Source organism: Ochotona princeps, chromosome 7 (assembly GCF_030435755.1).
Source record: "Ochotona princeps isolate mOchPri1 chromosome 7, mOchPri1.hap1, whole genome shotgun sequence".
In the NCBI taxonomy this organism is placed as follows: Eukaryota; Metazoa; Chordata; class Mammalia; order Lagomorpha; family Ochotonidae; genus Ochotona; species Ochotona princeps.
In genome coordinates this window covers 67,367,851-67,383,980 of record NC_080838.1, presented here as the reverse complement: position 1 = coordinate 67,383,980, position 16,130 = coordinate 67,367,851, and the positions used below count along the sequence as shown (strand labels likewise).

The window sequence follows — 16,130 nt, the reverse complement described above, 5'->3', positions numbered from 1 at the left end:
AAGTGAACACTACAGTCATAAGTTGGTACAGGCTTCAATTAAATGGTGAACCGCTTACAGACTGAGCGTGCTGAGGCAATGTATTTTAAAGTTTTCCACTTAAAAAAAATCTTTAAATGCCACACTAGTTTGTGCCTTTCCAATTTCTTACCTAAAATATTTCTGCTGAACAAAATTTAGAGATTTTTTAAAAAAAGGAACATTTCTATTACTCTAGGAAGCCTTTTAATAACAATATTATATACTAATAAAACCAACTTAATCTGTATTCACACACCCAAACCCCAAATACCACCTATGTAGATGATGAATGGAGATTCGGCATTTAAAGTGGGTGCACTGACATTTAATACAAGTTTTTCTTGTATATTTAATCCATAAGTTGAATGAATCATTTAAAAAGTAGAAAAAAATAAGCAGTTGGCAATGTAACAAGGATACAATCCAATGTGTTCACAGATTGGTTACCTGTGAGACTGCTGCTTTAACATGGGGTGGAATTCCAGAGGAGGAAACAGTGCCACTAGGAGGCAGGTTTTTACTGGTCACTGAAGCCCAGGAGAAAGCCTGCAGGAAATGCAACAAACCTACACTACTAATCATGGAAAACCACCAACATTCCTAAAGGGAAATTTCCAAATATATATTTTCTGTTCATTTCTAAACTATTGCTCTATATTGGGGTATTCCTAGAAGAATGGCACACACACACATGCCAGTCTATGTGCCAGCTTTCAAAATTTCAATATGCAAGATTATTTTAATGCAAGACACTTGTCTTTTCTGAGATACTAAATAAATCCACAAGCAAGTTCCTATATACTCTAAGCAGATGAGTAAGTGGCAAGCAAAACCACTAACAACTAAACAAGCTGAAAATATATGAGCCTATTAGAACCAATTTCTTTGCTCTTTTGGGAAAGACAGGGTGTGTGATGGTGTTACGGGGAGAGGGTAAAGATAGGAAAGAAGAGAGTACTTAGCTGGAAACTTAAACAGACATTAACAAATTGAACAAGGAAATCTCTTTCTACCCAAATATACCTTAATCTACATTACAGAAGACAAAAGAAGATTTAGGTAAGCTTACATGATATACTATGGTGTCACTCATCTTTCCAAGATAGTTAATTGATGTAAGTTAGGAAATTGATCTCATTTAAACCACAAACAACAAGCCATCTCTTCTTTTAATTACAGATGAACTTTTTTTTGTAGTTGGGAAATTCCACGAATCCTGGTGCTTCTGTGCTTAGAGGATTTAACAGAATCAAACAGCATCTGACAGCCTCACACATGGACCCAAAAAATTGTACATTAAGATTGCATACAAAGATTAGAATCTTAAGTTATAAAATAAAATTCACTCCTGGGGTTCATTTTTGGGGGAGGGTGGTATTAAATTTTCTTAGTATAACAAAGGCCTCAGAGCTTCTTTCATACACATAAAAAAGCACAGCTTACTGTATTAAATCACACATGCTTCATTAATGACATCAACTATGACCGTGATGGTAAGGGTCTAGAGTTACTCCCATCTAACCTTGGGTGGTTCTTGCGGCAGGGAGACCGGTTCTGCAGGGGGAGGAGTAGTAGACTTCTCCTCTAATTCTTCTAAATTCTTCTCTTCCACCTGTGGTTTCAGCTCCTCTGTCTTTGTTTCTGATTCTGGCTCAGGTTCAGGCTCATGAGAAGATTCTTCTAACGGCTCCTCTATGCCATTACTACAATAAAATATTTAGTTCTTTCAGTACAAGTTCAAAAAAAAAAAAAGATCAAGTTCAATTCCTCTCCCAACCCATGTGCACAATTAATAGATCAATAACCTTTATTTACATGCGCTTTTTGAAGAAAAATCCAGGAGGAAAAAAGTAACACCATTCACCAGCAGTTATTTAACACTTGATCTTAGCCAAATGGCCAAGAAGCAAAACAAGCAGTTCTTTTAACACTATTACCATCTTGAAACTGGGCTACCAGGGAGATTTATGTTAGTGTTAAGACTCACATTGTCAAACAACAACAAAATGGACACTAAAGATTCCATGTTATAAGTGCAAAACACGTTGAATTTTGGATGAAAATAAAATCTTAAGTTTTGTGTGTGTGGGAGGGGGCAGGGAGCAGAGAGAAACAGAGGGGAGGGCAACCAGAGAAAGAGACAGGCACAAATGGGTAGCTTGAAAAAATTACCAAATTACCAACAATAATTTATGTAACAAAAGCACCCTGTGAACACATGATGGTTCCGATCAAATGCAGCCTTGCCAACACTATGCTTACGTCACAGGGTGAGCCTCGTAGTAGCTGCTGGTGGCACTTTCTTGCACAGGTTCAGGAGATGGCTGCCTTTCTTCTTGTTCCTCTTCTACTTCATCTTCTGATTCTGACAATACGTAACACATCAGAGATTATGTTACAAGATTTAGAAAACTTTTAATACAGTATTTTTGATGTTTAAGGAAGTGGTACAATAATAAAATTTAGTAAGCTTTCATAAAGGTAATTTAACTGCACTATTTCCTGTTCTCTCAAAAAACAGAGAAAGAACAATGAAGTTTGGTATTGACTAACATAATTCAATTTCCTTTGTCACAATGATATAAAGAGCAGTAATAAAAACAAAGGAAAACAAGCCGGTGGCCATCCCTGAGACAAGCCAACAAAGACACAGCAAGTACAAATGTAACAGCACAATTTCATTTCCATAAAAGTGTTAAGTAATATGACCCAATAACTCTAATAAGCATCACACTCGCATGAGACTGATGGAAGAATTTCTCATTTTCTATATTTGCTTTCTCTGTAACTTCATAAAATAAATATTATACCTTGTATGAAAAAGAATATAAGCAGTAACAGGGGTTTCACTCAACATGGATACAAATTTCTGTCCTACAAAAATTAAGAGTCCTTTGAAAATACCGACAGAAACCTTGTGTGTAGAAAGCACCTCACCTTCATCAAGCTCTGGTTCAGAATCACCAAACACTTCATCTTCATAACGAAACATGTCATTGTGAACATAAAACTTATTTGGAACAGATCCCTATTGGGAACACAACATGCAAATATTCCATAAATGCCCATAAATTCAGGCTTACATAAAAGAACAAATTACCTGACAAGACACAGATAATTTCCTCTGTTCTGAACACAATGTGATTTAAGAGCAGAATGTTATGATTTTAATATATTTAAACTTTGAAACACCTTCTGTATTACTGTTGTGATCTTAATCATCCATTGACACACTTGCATCCCTATCCGACTTAATTCCAAATAGTACATACATCCAAATAAATTTCAATAGGCCCAACAATGCTTATCAAAAAAATAATATGCAAATTTAAGCCTTTTAGAAGAAACTCTTAAGACACTTCAACCAATTATAAGTCATATAAATGAAAACTAAGCGAAATGTGGAACTTACTTCAGGAGCCAGAACAAAAGTTTGCATAAACTTCCTCTCTGGCTGTCCACTGTTAGACAGCAAACCCATGACCTGGACAACTACTCCATCACTCAAAGTTGCATGAGCATCCACATGACGAATCTTAGTATGACATTCACTGAAGTTCAAAGATAGCACTTTGTGGTGTATATCCTTTATAAGGGAAGGGGGGAAAATGTGATTACTCGTTGCCTACATAATACTGTATTACTTGCCCTCACTGATTTCCTCTAAACATGCTAACAACTTAATCTGTTTCATTTGAATCCATTTCATTATGCATCTCCGTGATACTTATAAATCACAATTGTCAAAATGTCTTTTCTCTATGAAAGGTTCTCTTCCTAAAGCTTTCTCCTACTTTTCTAAGATAAATCCTGAGTTATTCCTACAAGTTGTGCTGACTGCTCATTGACTTCACAACTAACTTTACTTTTCCTTTAGACCTATATAGCCTTTTCTCTACTCCAGGTCCTACATTCGCATTCTAGCTGAAGTCCACATCACTCCAAAGTCTTCCTTTTCTCTTAAGTTATAAAGAGCGTATACTTCTGTGCAACCCTGTAACGCAAGGTGCAACTCACAGGTGTATAAGCTTAAACTGTATTAAGTATTCCATGCATAAAACACACATGAAGGATATAAAACTATCTCCTGTTGTAACCATATCTCAATATGGTATTAGATTTTATACAAAAATGAACTATTAAGAATGAAGAGCACTTTAGGTAATGATTTACAAACTCCTGTTACACAACCAATGATCATACTGAAGACAAAATATCAGGACAAAAAGGCTATTTCTGAAATCTTTGTATTAATGTACCCCAAAACAAAACAAAACAAACAAAAAACCAAAAACAAACAAACAAACAAAAACACAAAAAAACAACCACACACACACACACACAAACAAAAAAAACCCACCAAAAAAACTAAGTACTTATGACATGGTACTTACATTCTGGCCATAAACAGCTTCCTGGGGCTTCCCACTAGCATCTACACCACCATGAACATAGGAGGAATTCCTGCCATAAAACCTGCAAAACCACTGATAATGATGAGCACTGCATTGTCAAGAGAAGTCCCAATATCAAACACATTAGGTTCCAGGCACAGCTATGTCACTAGTTACTTAAGTTCAGGTTTCGTGGTTATAAAATCAGAGCAGCAACTGTTTCACAGGATTGATTTAAGGCTTAAATTATAAAATGCTCAGTAAGTCTCATAATCACCAGATAGTCTCATCTAATTTTTAAATCTTCTATTGATTTTTTTTCTAATACAAAAATGCAGTTATCTACTTGTCAGGAAATCAGATGCTAGCATTTAGCACTCTCCAAAACTCCAAACAGTTAATTGCAAAGCCATAGTAGATTTAAAAATTCATGTTTAACTCAGAGACAAGGATGAAAAAAAATCTAATTTTTAAAAATTACCATACACTGTTCCTTAAGTGCTTGATTAATTTAGCCTTTCTCTGGCATTATCTAAACGTAGCAATAAAAGTTAACACGTGGATTCCAGGGCCCTGCGCGGTAACCTAGTGGCTAAAGTCCTTGCCTTGACCACACCAGGATCCCTTACTGCCGCTGGTTTTAAACCCGGCGGCCCAGCTTCCCATCCAGTTCCCTGCTTGTGGCCTGGGAAAGCAGCTGAGAACTGCCCAAAACCTTGGGACCCTGCACCTGTGTGGCTCCTAGCTCTTGGCTTCAAATCGCTCAGCTCCAGCCACTACAGCCTCTTGGGAAGTAAATCAGTGGACGGAAGATGTTCCTCTTTGTCACTCCTCCCTACATATCTGACATTCCAATCGAAATACATAAATTTTAAAAAACAAAAACCTTGGGTTCTAGCACTGTGGCATATGCAGGTAATGCTGTCTGCTGCAGCACTGGCATCCTTATGGGAGCCAGTTCAAATCCTGGTGTTTCATTTCCAGTCCAGCTCCTGCCAACGTGCCAGGAAAAGCAGGGTCCAAATCCTGGGCCCGAACACCAACATCAGACACCTGGACGAAGTTCCTGCTCCAGTGCAGCCCTGGCTCTTGGGGCCATTTGGGGAGTAAACGAGCAGATGGAAAACCTGTCCTGCTCTACCCCGACCTCTCTGGTAACCTCTGCCTCGCAAATAAATAATTATTGTTTAAAAAAGAAATTCACGGGACCGGCGGTGTGGCCTAGCAGCTAAAGTCCTCGCCTTGGAGGCCCCGGGATCCCATATGGGCGCCGGTTCCGGTCCCGGCAGCTCCACTTCCCATCCAGCTCCCTGCTTGTGGCCTGGGAGGGCGGTTGGGGACGGCCCAATGCATTGGGACCCTGCACCCGCGTGGGGGACCCGGAAGAGGTTCCAGGTTCCTGGCTTCGGATCGGCGCGCATCGGCCCGTTGCGGCTCGCTTGGGGAGTGAATCATCGGACGGGGGATCTTCCTCTCTGTCTCTCCTCCTCTGTGTATATCTGGCTGTAATAAAAAATGAATAAATCTTTAAAAAAAAAAAAAAAAATAAATTCACACTTTCATATTACATATGTAAAAACAAGGCTAAGAGCTTTCTATAAATTAAGGTTATCTAACCGGGTGTTTCTTGAACCTACCTCTCTTAATGCTACACAGGTCATCATCTTCAATATCTATAATAAATCTAACTTTTCACAATGAAAACAAAACAAAAAACTGAAGATACAATCATTTTTTTCATAGAGAATTCAGAATACATATTTTTTCCCCAGAATGCATTGCAATAAAACACTTAAGAGCGTCTTCCATGTCATGCTCTGAGTGCATTAATCTCCTTAAAATCTCATGAAATGAATGCCATTACCTTAATGAGCATGAAGAGGTTAAATTGCTGCCCATCCAAGAATAAGTAACCAAGTGGGGCCTGGACAGACTGGTATCAGCATGCAAACTTCATTATTATTTTTATCAGAAAGGCAGATCTATTGAGAGGACAGAAAGATCTGCCTTCTCCTGTCTTATTCCCCAAATATCTACAATCATCAGAGCTCAGCCAATCCAAAGCCAGGATCCAGGAGCTTCTTCTGAGTCTCCCACACGGGTGCAATGTCCCAAAGCTTTGGGCCATCCATCCCGTGCTGCTTTCCCAGGCCACAAGCAGGGAGCTGGATGGGACGTGGAACAGTGAGGACACGCACCAGCACAGCCCTGAGACCCCATCACTTATAAGGTGAAGATTTAGCCACTGAGCCATTTTGCCAAGTCCGCAAAGACTCATCATACATATACACAGCCTCTACCAAACTGTTCTAGTAAATGCCAGTTTTTACATGCTTAACAATAATGCATGAAACAAAATAGGTTGCATTCTAAAATATGCATAGAGGCTGAAAACATGGGTGCTGGAGGATGGGCAAAGGGCATGAAGGCTAAATTGTCTAATCCTCCATCTGAAAGCACCAGGATCCCATATGGATGCTGGTTCTAATTCCGGCAGCTCCACTTCCCATCCAGCTCTCTGCTTGTGGCCTGGGAAAGCAGCCAAGGACGGCCCAAGGCCTTGGGACCCTGTACCTAGGTGGTAGACCCGGAAGAGGTTCCTGGATCCTGACTTTGTTATCAGCTCAGCTTCGGCCACTGTGGCCATTTAGGGAGTGAATCATTGGAAGGAAAATCTTTATCTCCTGGCTTTACATCTGCCTTTCCAATAAAAATAAATAAATCTTAAAAATAAAAAAAGTGTGAGCTGGGTATTTGGTTAAATTGCTCAGGACATCTGTATCCTAGATCTTCAGATTGCCACTTCCTATTAATAGGCACCCCGCAAGCACGAAGTGATGATTGAAGTGCTGGGTGCCTGCCACCATGTGGGAAACCCAGGCTGAATTACTGCTCTTGGTTGTTGTGGGCTTTTGCGGAGTAAACTAGTTGTTGGGAGATTTCTTTCTCCCTCTCTCTGCCTCTCAAATATATCAGTTTTATTTTAGATGTGTATAATGCCACAATGCGAGCCAAGATGAAATTTTACATGGCCCTATATTACATTCTGCCCCCAACTCCCTCATATATACTAAAACAGGGATGTCTTTATTTCTGGCCATTTACTTTTTATTTAAAAAGTAGACAGAGAGAGATGAAGACAGCCTTCTAATCTAGTATTCTCCACAAATGATACAACAGCTAAGGCAAAGCCTGGAGCCTGGAACTCCAGCCCGTCTCCCAACTGGCTAGCAGGGACCGAGGGATCAGCCCTCAGCACTGCAGCCACCCTGGGGGTCCCCCAGCCCAAGCCTGATAACTCTCCTTTTCAAGCCAGTATTGATTTCTCTGTTAAAGTCAGAGAGACACAGGGATCTCCCATCCACTGCTTTAACCCCGAGATGGCCGCAGGACCAAGGCTGGGCCAGAGATTATTATACACGTGTTTAACAGGGCATGGGAATAGTAAAATCTAATTTTATACAGATAAAAGGATGGCCAGTCATTTTAACCATTTTCCCCCAAATGAAGGGACATGATATATATAATAAGCTCAACTATTATGTTCCAAACAAAGCCAATTGCCTTTAACTGCTATTGTACCCCTAAAAGAAAAATCAGTAATGCGCTCAATTTATTTCCATTTCTGCGGGGGGGGAGGAGGGGGGACCAAAACCCTTAACCCCTGCCAAAATAGACAAAGGTACTATCACTATTTTACCCAGGAATACTATTTTACAGAGCAGAAGAAATATTTTTTGTAAGAATAATCATTTAGCTGATTAGGAAAACTTAAAAACCTGATGTGCTATTCAGTTCAATTACAATTTGGAACCTATTAGCTGGTCAAATTCAGTTTGTTTTTAAAGCCAAATATAAAACACAAGAGCTTACACAAGCCTAGGAGTGTGTATGTGGATATGAATGTGCTATATACTGGGACACCATACAAAATATTTTCCTCATACTGTGAGTTGCAGTAAGAAAGTTAGAAGAACTTTCACAGTTTTAGCCATAAGATGGCTGAAATGCTGGAAGTGGTTTTAGACACTTACCATACTCAAGAATAACAATTACAAATATCCAATAATCTTTAAAATATTTACCTGTGTAAATATTCTGGAGCTTTATTCAGCAAAGTATAATATTGCCTCACAAACTCCCGCCCTACGAGCAGCGGACTGGGCTTCTCCATAACCATTTCTTTGCTGCACAATGTCAAATGCTGAGGGAAAAAACACAAGAAGAGTTATGATTAAACATCATCTTGGAAACTAAAACATGAACTCATCTTATTTTTTAAGACTTATTTTTATGGGAAACTAAAATTGACAGACAGAAATGTCTTCCATCGGCTGGTTCACTCTCCAAATGGGAACAGCAGCCGGAGCTGAGCAGCTTCGAAGCTAGGAGCCAGGAGCTTGTTCAGTTCTTCCAGTGCAAGGTCCCATTTGTTGCTCTGCCGGGCCATAGCCAGGGAACTGGATGGAGAGCAGAGCAGCCAGGACAGACACTAGCACCCATGTGGGATCCAAGCACCAGGAAGGGAGGACTTAACCAATGAAGCCTTTCGCTGGCCCAGAACTCCGTTTCCTTTGTTTTTCTGTTTTGTTTTTTTTTTTTAGATTTATTTATTTTTATTGGAAAGTCAAATACACAAACATGAGAGACAGAATTATTGTCTGCCCAACGATTCACTCCCCAAGTGGCCACAAGAGCCGGATCTGCCCAGGGACAGATTACTGATGAATCAAACAGGTATACTAAAGATTTGGAAATTATGTAACATAAAATCCATGTTTGTAACTCAAACAAGCCAAAAAAGAAGGTTAAGAAGCAAAAACTGAGAAGTCAAACGGAATAGTCAGAAAAAATGTGATTACTAGTTATGACATTTGTATTCTTCACAGTAAATATTCTTCACAGGAAAGAACCCAAGGAATTGGTACGCAATTCTTAAATTTCTGTCCTTCTGTTTATTTCCTTTAAAAATAAACATAAAATTGTGGGCCTGGGGTGATGGCCTAGCGGCTAAAATCCTTGCCTTGGACATGCTGTGATCCCATATGGGCGTCGGTTCTAATCCTGGCAGCTCCACTTCCCATCCAGCTCCCTGCTTGTGGCCTGGGAAAGCAGTCAAGGACGGCCCAAAGCCTTGGGATCCTGCACCCGTGTGGGAGACCTGGAGGAAATTCCTGGCCTCATCATGGGAGAAAAGATCCTTAGTTACTTATTGCCACACAAAAAAAGTCTTTCCAAATATCAATTTATTAATTTAGAAACTAAGTCTACTACTGTCTGGTACCACACAATCACTTATGTACAGAAACAATCTTTAGAAATATGGTTAGTCGGGCCCAGAGTGGCAGCCTAGTGGCTAAATGTACTGGGATCCCATATGGGTACAGCTTCCTATTCCCCTTCCCATCCAGCTCCCTGCTTGTGCGCTGGGAAGGCAGTCAAGGACAGCCCAAAGCCTTGGGACCCTGCACCCATGTGCGAGACCTGGCAGAGGATCCTGGCTCCTGGCTTCAGATAGGCACAGCACTGGCTGTTGGGCTCACTTGGGGAGTGAATCATCAGACGCAGATCTTCCTCTCTGTCTCTCCTCCTCTCTGTATATCTGACTTTGTAATAAAATAAATAAATCTTACAAAAAAAAAAAAAAAAAACCAGGGCCCAGCGGCGTGGCCTAGTAGCTAAAGTCCTCGCCTTGAAAGCCCCAGGATCCCATATAGGCGCTTGATTCACTCCCCATGTGGCTGCAACGACCGGAGTTGTGCCAATCTGAAGCCAGGAGCCCAGAGCCTCTTCTGGGGCACCCACGCAGTTACAGGGTCCCAAGGCCTTGAGCCGTCCTCCACTGCCTTCCCAGGCCACAAGCAGGGAGCTGGATGGGAAGCAGGGCTGCCGGGATTGGAACCAGTGCCCATATGGGATCCCGGTGTACAAGTCAAGGACTTTAACCACTAGCCTACTGCACTAGATTGGTGCAGCTCTGGCTGTTGCAGACGCAAGATCTTCCTCTGTCTCTCCTCTTCTCCGTATATGACTTTCATTATAAAATAAAGAACATAATACATAATTCTACTTTCCTTAAACTCTCTTTAAGTCTCTGAGCCTCAATCATGGCACTTTACTAATCATATTCTGTCTCTAGTTACTAACTATACTTTTGGTTTTTTCTCTTTACCTCTCCAGTCTTAGTTAATTTAGCTCTACCTTGAATAAAGTTCTCAAGAAACTCACAATTCTCGACAATCCAATGATTATTGTCTTCATCCATCTGCATTATTACTGCTGTGCACCTCCACTTTTTTCTAGAGTTCTATGATAATGTCATTTTCCCTCCCTTCAAATGCAAATGTCCTCCAGGTTAACACTGTTGTCCTGGCAGTTCCAACTATTCAGCTGTATCTCAATTTATACAAGTGTCTTACATGCACACATGACCCAGTATCATCAACAGTTTGTCTTGAAAGCTCTGTCATTAAGTGACTTTCCCTGTCAGCTTGGCCATTCCAACCGTCACTTGGGGAGTGAATCATTGGATGGAGGATCTTCCCTCTCTGCCTCTCCTCTCTCTCTCCATTTATCTGACTTTGCAATGGAATTAAATCTTAAAAAAACCACACAAACTAAAAACTTATAAACAGACAAGAATTTCACAAGTCATCAGCCACAAAGTGTAAAGCAATATTAAGAATCTTAGAGGTATAATATAAATATTCAATAAGGGTACACACTCCATCCTACATTGTATGATTGTTACAAAGGCCGTAATATATTAAGTCTATAACTTTCAAAACAGTACTTTTCAATTTTTACTTTCTGATAACCATCTAATAGATCAACGTTACTACAGGAGGTAGGGCTCTAGAACAAAAGGGGAGTGTTCTGGCACAACCGATGGGCTACCTACAAGCCCTACTGGGGTGGCATGGGTTTGAGTCTCAGCCCCACTTTCTTTCTGGGCTTCCTGCTAACACTCAGCCTTCAGTGCAGCTGGGTTCCTGACACCCCAAAGGCTCCCAACTTTGGATTAGCTCGACTCTGACCACTTTGGCCATTTGGGGAGTGAACCCCAGTGGACATAGGATCTCTCTCTCTGTAAAAATCTGCCTTCTCAGTGAAAATGAACAAGTCTTTAAAAAACAAAACAAATGCAGGAGATGTTGGGCAGCTGTGTCACTGGTATCCTTAAGGGCACAGGTTTAACTCCAAAAGATTTGTTATTTTTATTGGAAAGGCAGATTTACAGAGAGAAGAGACAGACGGAAAGATCTTCTGTCCACTGATTCACTCTCCAAATGGTTGTAATGGCTGGAGCTGAGTCAAATGACAAACTGTTATCATTGTGTCTATTTTAGTCACAATATATACAGACAATCCAAGTATGTGGGCCTGTGTCACCAAGTGGGAGACCTGAAGAAACTTCCAGTTATGGGGTCTGGCGGCGTGGCCTAGTGGCTAAAGTCCTCACCTTGAACTCGCTGGGATCCCACATGGGCGCTGGTTCTGGTCCCAGCAGCTCCACTTCCCATCCAGCTCCCTGCTTGTGGCCTGGGAAGGCAGTGGAGGATGGCCCAAAGCCTTGGGACCCTGCATCGTGTGGGAGACCTGGAGGAGGATCCTGGCTCCTCACTTCAGATAGGCACAGCACTGGCTGTTGCGGTCACTTGGGGAGTGAATCATTGGATGAATGATCTTCCTCTCTGTCTTTCCTCCTCTCTGTATATCTGCCTTTCCAATAAAAATAAATATATCTTAAAAAAAAAGAAACTTCTGGTTTCTAGCTGGCCCAACTTTAGCAGCTGCTGCCATTTGGGCAGTGAAGTCTCTACTATTCTCTGTGACTCTGTCTTGCAAATGAATGAATGAATGAACAAAGGAACGAACGAGGAAACAATTTTCTTAATGTGGTATCTAAAAAACCTCAAACACATAGACACATAAAATATGCTAGAATAAAAACCAGTTATCTGTCTAAAGAATAATAAAATTAAACTTACTCAACAGACCCAAAAAGCTAATACATAAAACATCAGACTATACAACCAGGGTGTGATTTCACTTAAAGGCAACATACACAATGTGAACAAATGAATAAAACTTAGGCTCAATAACCCCATATTCTTATTAATTTCAAATCAATTACCATTAATCTCAGAAATACTGACATGACATCTTTCAACCTTCTTGAAACTTTTCTCCATTTATCCACATAAAGATTAAATGATTAAATCTACAGAAAAAAATCTATTTTTAGATGTGATTTCAAACACATGTCTAAAACCACCACAACACACTGGCTGAATATACTGAATCCACTGAGAGACTAGAAATGCTCTGAAATTTTTTTCTGTTTCTATCTTGGGCCATTTTAGATTAAGGATGCTCAACCAGTAACATAAATACTCCAAAATCGGACAGACTTGGGAATACTTCAGTGCCAAGCACCTTGGATATGGATATGAGACATCCAATCTGTGTAAGCACCAAAACTCATTAAAAAAAAATGCTCACTCATTGCAAACTGCTGTGAAGTTATTCTTCCACAGCTACTTCAATCCAGGAACCATGCTGTGCCATGCAAGGTACACCTCCACACAGGATATTTTCTTACTCCTGTATCCCTCTTGAGCCCCTCAATCAGTGTTGACTTCTAGCAGCCAGGCACAGGTGCAGGTCCATTCTCACTGAGCTATTTGCATTTCCAACCACTGATGCCATTTATTATCAACACTAGAACTTTCCAGTATTCCAGAAAAATGACTTCAATAACCAAAACAACAGTGTATCTTTTCAGAGCATTGACCTTAAATCTGTTGTGGCAAACCATAAAGGAAAGCTCCACAAGGGAGATGCAGGAACCACAGTGGTAGAAATAAGTAACAAATCCAACCTGTGTTAGGTCTCTTCTCAGGCCCAGTGGCAATAAGTTCTGAAGTTCAGAAACTATGAAAAGCGGCCAAGCATTAACAAAGGAAAATGCTGTCCCACAAAAATACAAACATGAATTTACAGTACACACTTTAAGCTGAACAAGTAATCTGTATGTTCATCCTCTTGAAATAGAGTATTGACTTCATCTACAGCACAGCGAAGGGATGTTAAGAGAGTCTAAGGAAAGGAGTTCAAAGAACCTTGGATATAGCTGTAGAAAAGAGAGGGCTGGAAATCAGGTCTGTTTTTCCCTTACTCATAGTTAAGAACATCTGCTTCAGAAGGGCAAAGAAAAATGCAAATAAAAATCTACCCAATTGTTTATGTGAAACTGTTGGGAGGAAAAAACACCAGAATATAATTTTTTCCTGGTCATTCTTAAATTAACTATGGAACCAAATCGGGGTGAAATACTTGGTACCTAGAATGAAAAAGTACGCTGAAAAAACAGCAGTAAAAAAGATTTCACTCCCACTGAGGCCAGGCCAAAGTTACAGGAAATGAACCAAAGTACTCCATTAGCTACTAGTGCTGACAATAAGAGTATCTTCCACTTGTTGTCTTAATTGTACTGAATTTAAGGTCTTAAGCTTCAAAATAAGCATTAAAAGGAAACCATCCACTATTTTCATGCTCACTCAACAAAAGAAAATGTGGGGGGGACTTTTTTTTTAAAGATTTATTTATTTTTTTTGGAAAGTCAGATATATAGAGAGGAGGAGACAGAAAGGAAGAACCTCCAGGTCTGCTGATTCACTCCCCAAGCGGCGGCAATGATTAGAGCTGAGCCAACACGAAGCCAGGAGCAAGGAGCCTCTGCCTGATCTCCCATGTGGGTGCAGGGTCCCAAGGCTTTGGGCCATCCTTGACTACTTTCCCAAGCCACAAGTAGAGTGCTGGATGGGAAGTGGGGCCACATGAATTAGAACCGGTGCACATGGGATCCTGGCACGTGCAAGGCGAGGACTTTAACCTTGATTAGTGTGTGTGTGTGGGGGGGTAATAGCAACAATTCTGCAGGCTAAGGAAGCTGCTCAGAAATCTACACATTATTAGTATTTATAAATTTTTAGTAACTAATATTAGAAAAATCCAGGGCTTCTTTTTTGACCTTGCCCCGATCTCCACCAACTCCAAGCCCTCTCTGGTCCACCCCACGATGCACGCTAGTTTGCCATCTATAACACAGAAGCCGTGAAGACTGAGCTACCTGAACCAGGACCACTCTTGGGCACTTCATCCTTCCCCACAACTCTCGATAATGTCTCAGAATTAAACAGCTTCTTGAGATTACATCATAACATCAAGACATATGACCATCCCAAAAATGTAGCAAGTAAAAGGTAAAACAAAACAAAACAAAACACCACATAACTCAATCCTAAGAGGTTCAAACTGATCCTATCTTCTGGTCTTAAGACTCCTGGATTTCAAAAGGACCACTGGATACTAACAGAGCCAAGTGTTTACTTAGAAACTTTGTTCACATGCCTAAGGCTATACTAACTGCCAAATAAGGAGTTGGACAAGGAACTGCCATCATCTTCACTCTAGCTCATTGGCACCCTTAATTGCAGTTAAGGTTTCCTAGTTCCAGGTACCTGCAACGCTAATGCTTGGAAAACTACTGTGAGGGTTGAGTGGAACCTAAAATCAGCATCTTGATCCAAGTTAGTATCACAACAATCATACCCAGGGGAAGTGAGCCAGTTCTCCCATTCCAGGCTCACTGTTAAGAGCAAAGGCACATCCTTGCAAAGTCCGTTAAAACATTAGGCAAAACTGGGGGTGGGGGCGATCTATGCGGAAAATTTTAGACGCAAATCTGTATTCCCTGCATAGGGCTAAGAAACCGACATTTGGAAACGCAGGAGAAATCTGATCAGATCCGACTAAATAAAAATATCAACGAAAATCTAGAGAACCCACCAGTTCCACGTTCCTGCGCGCGGGCGACGCGCATACACACACACACACGTGGAGAGATAGATAATTCCATTCCCCAAGGCCCTCCAACATTTACTATGCCTAGACCCATAAGGGACTTGATGCATTAAAAGGGCTGAGGAGGCCCACGTTACAGCCCCAGGACCCGTAAAGCCCGAGCTGGGAGGAGGGGTGCCCAAGGCGCCGGTTAAACCCCGGCGGCCGCTGCCTTCAAACCCGTATTCTGTTTCCGCACACAGAAATGGTGCCCGGAGGCCGCTACTTTGGCGTCTGCGTCGCCTCTGCCTCCTTCCCCTCCCCCACGGGCGGGGCGGCGACCGCGTCCCCGCTCCGAAGCAACCGAGGGTGGGAGGTGGGGATCGGAGCCGCGGCAGAGGCCGGTGTCCACCCCGTCCGCCCCCAGCACGATGCCCGCAGGCAGCCCCGGGGCGCTGCGGCGTGCCCCCCGCTCGCCTCGTCCCCGACCCGGCTCAGCCAGTCGCACCTGTGCCCTCGCACGCAGCCCCCGGCCCAACCCCGCGCGAGCGCGCCGGTCACCTCCCTTCCCACGCGGCCTCGCCATCCCTCACCCGGGAAGGGTCCGGCTCCTCTCACGCACACACGGCGACCGGACGCAGCCGGAGAGAACAATGTCCGTCGCCGCCGCACTCCCGACCCCGGCGCTCCTGCCGCGAGGAGGTTCCCTGGCGACCACCCCTCCGGGCCCCCGTACACACCTCCAACCAACAGCGGCGACGGGGACGTCGCGCGGAGGTCAGCGGCAGGCCAGTCGCCGAGGCCCGGCTGCAGCGGATTCTGGACGCTCGCCGCCCCCTCCCTCCGATAAAACCCACGTAGCCTCGG

General features: G+C 42.2%; 1 protein-coding gene and 1 long non-coding RNA gene across 3 annotated transcripts in view; one reads left to right on the top strand and one right to left on the bottom strand.

The window, feature by feature from the left end:
* LOC131480834 (uncharacterized) overlaps positions 1-1,310 on the top strand; it is a 20,252-nt gene extending 18,942 nt beyond the window's left edge. Inside the window, exon 3 of the long non-coding RNA XR_009245857.1 lies at positions 1,201-1,310. This is a non-coding gene — a long non-coding RNA (uncharacterized LOC131480834). The remainder of the gene's footprint in view (positions 1-1,200) is intronic.
* Positions 1-16,130, bottom strand: part of G3BP2 (G3BP stress granule assembly factor 2) — a 25,742-nt gene extending 9,612 nt beyond the window's left edge. The window contains exons 1-8 of one of the 2 annotated variants that reach the window (XM_004596178.3): positions 16,004-16,130; positions 8,501-8,619; positions 4,416-4,497; positions 3,434-3,607; positions 2,959-3,049; positions 2,284-2,386; positions 1,544-1,724; positions 469-567 (exon numbers count right to left, since the gene is read on the bottom strand). In XM_004596178.3, coding sequence (XP_004596235.2) covers positions 469-567; positions 1,544-1,724; positions 2,284-2,386; positions 2,959-3,049; positions 3,434-3,607; positions 4,416-4,497; positions 8,501-8,595 — 825 coding nt within the window. In that variant the 5' untranslated portion in view covers positions 8,596-8,619; positions 16,004-16,130. The remainder of the gene's footprint in view (positions 1-468; positions 568-1,543; positions 1,725-2,283; positions 2,387-2,958; positions 3,050-3,433; positions 3,608-4,415; positions 4,498-8,500; positions 8,620-16,003) is intronic. The other variant, XM_004596179.2, reaches the window with a different exon arrangement.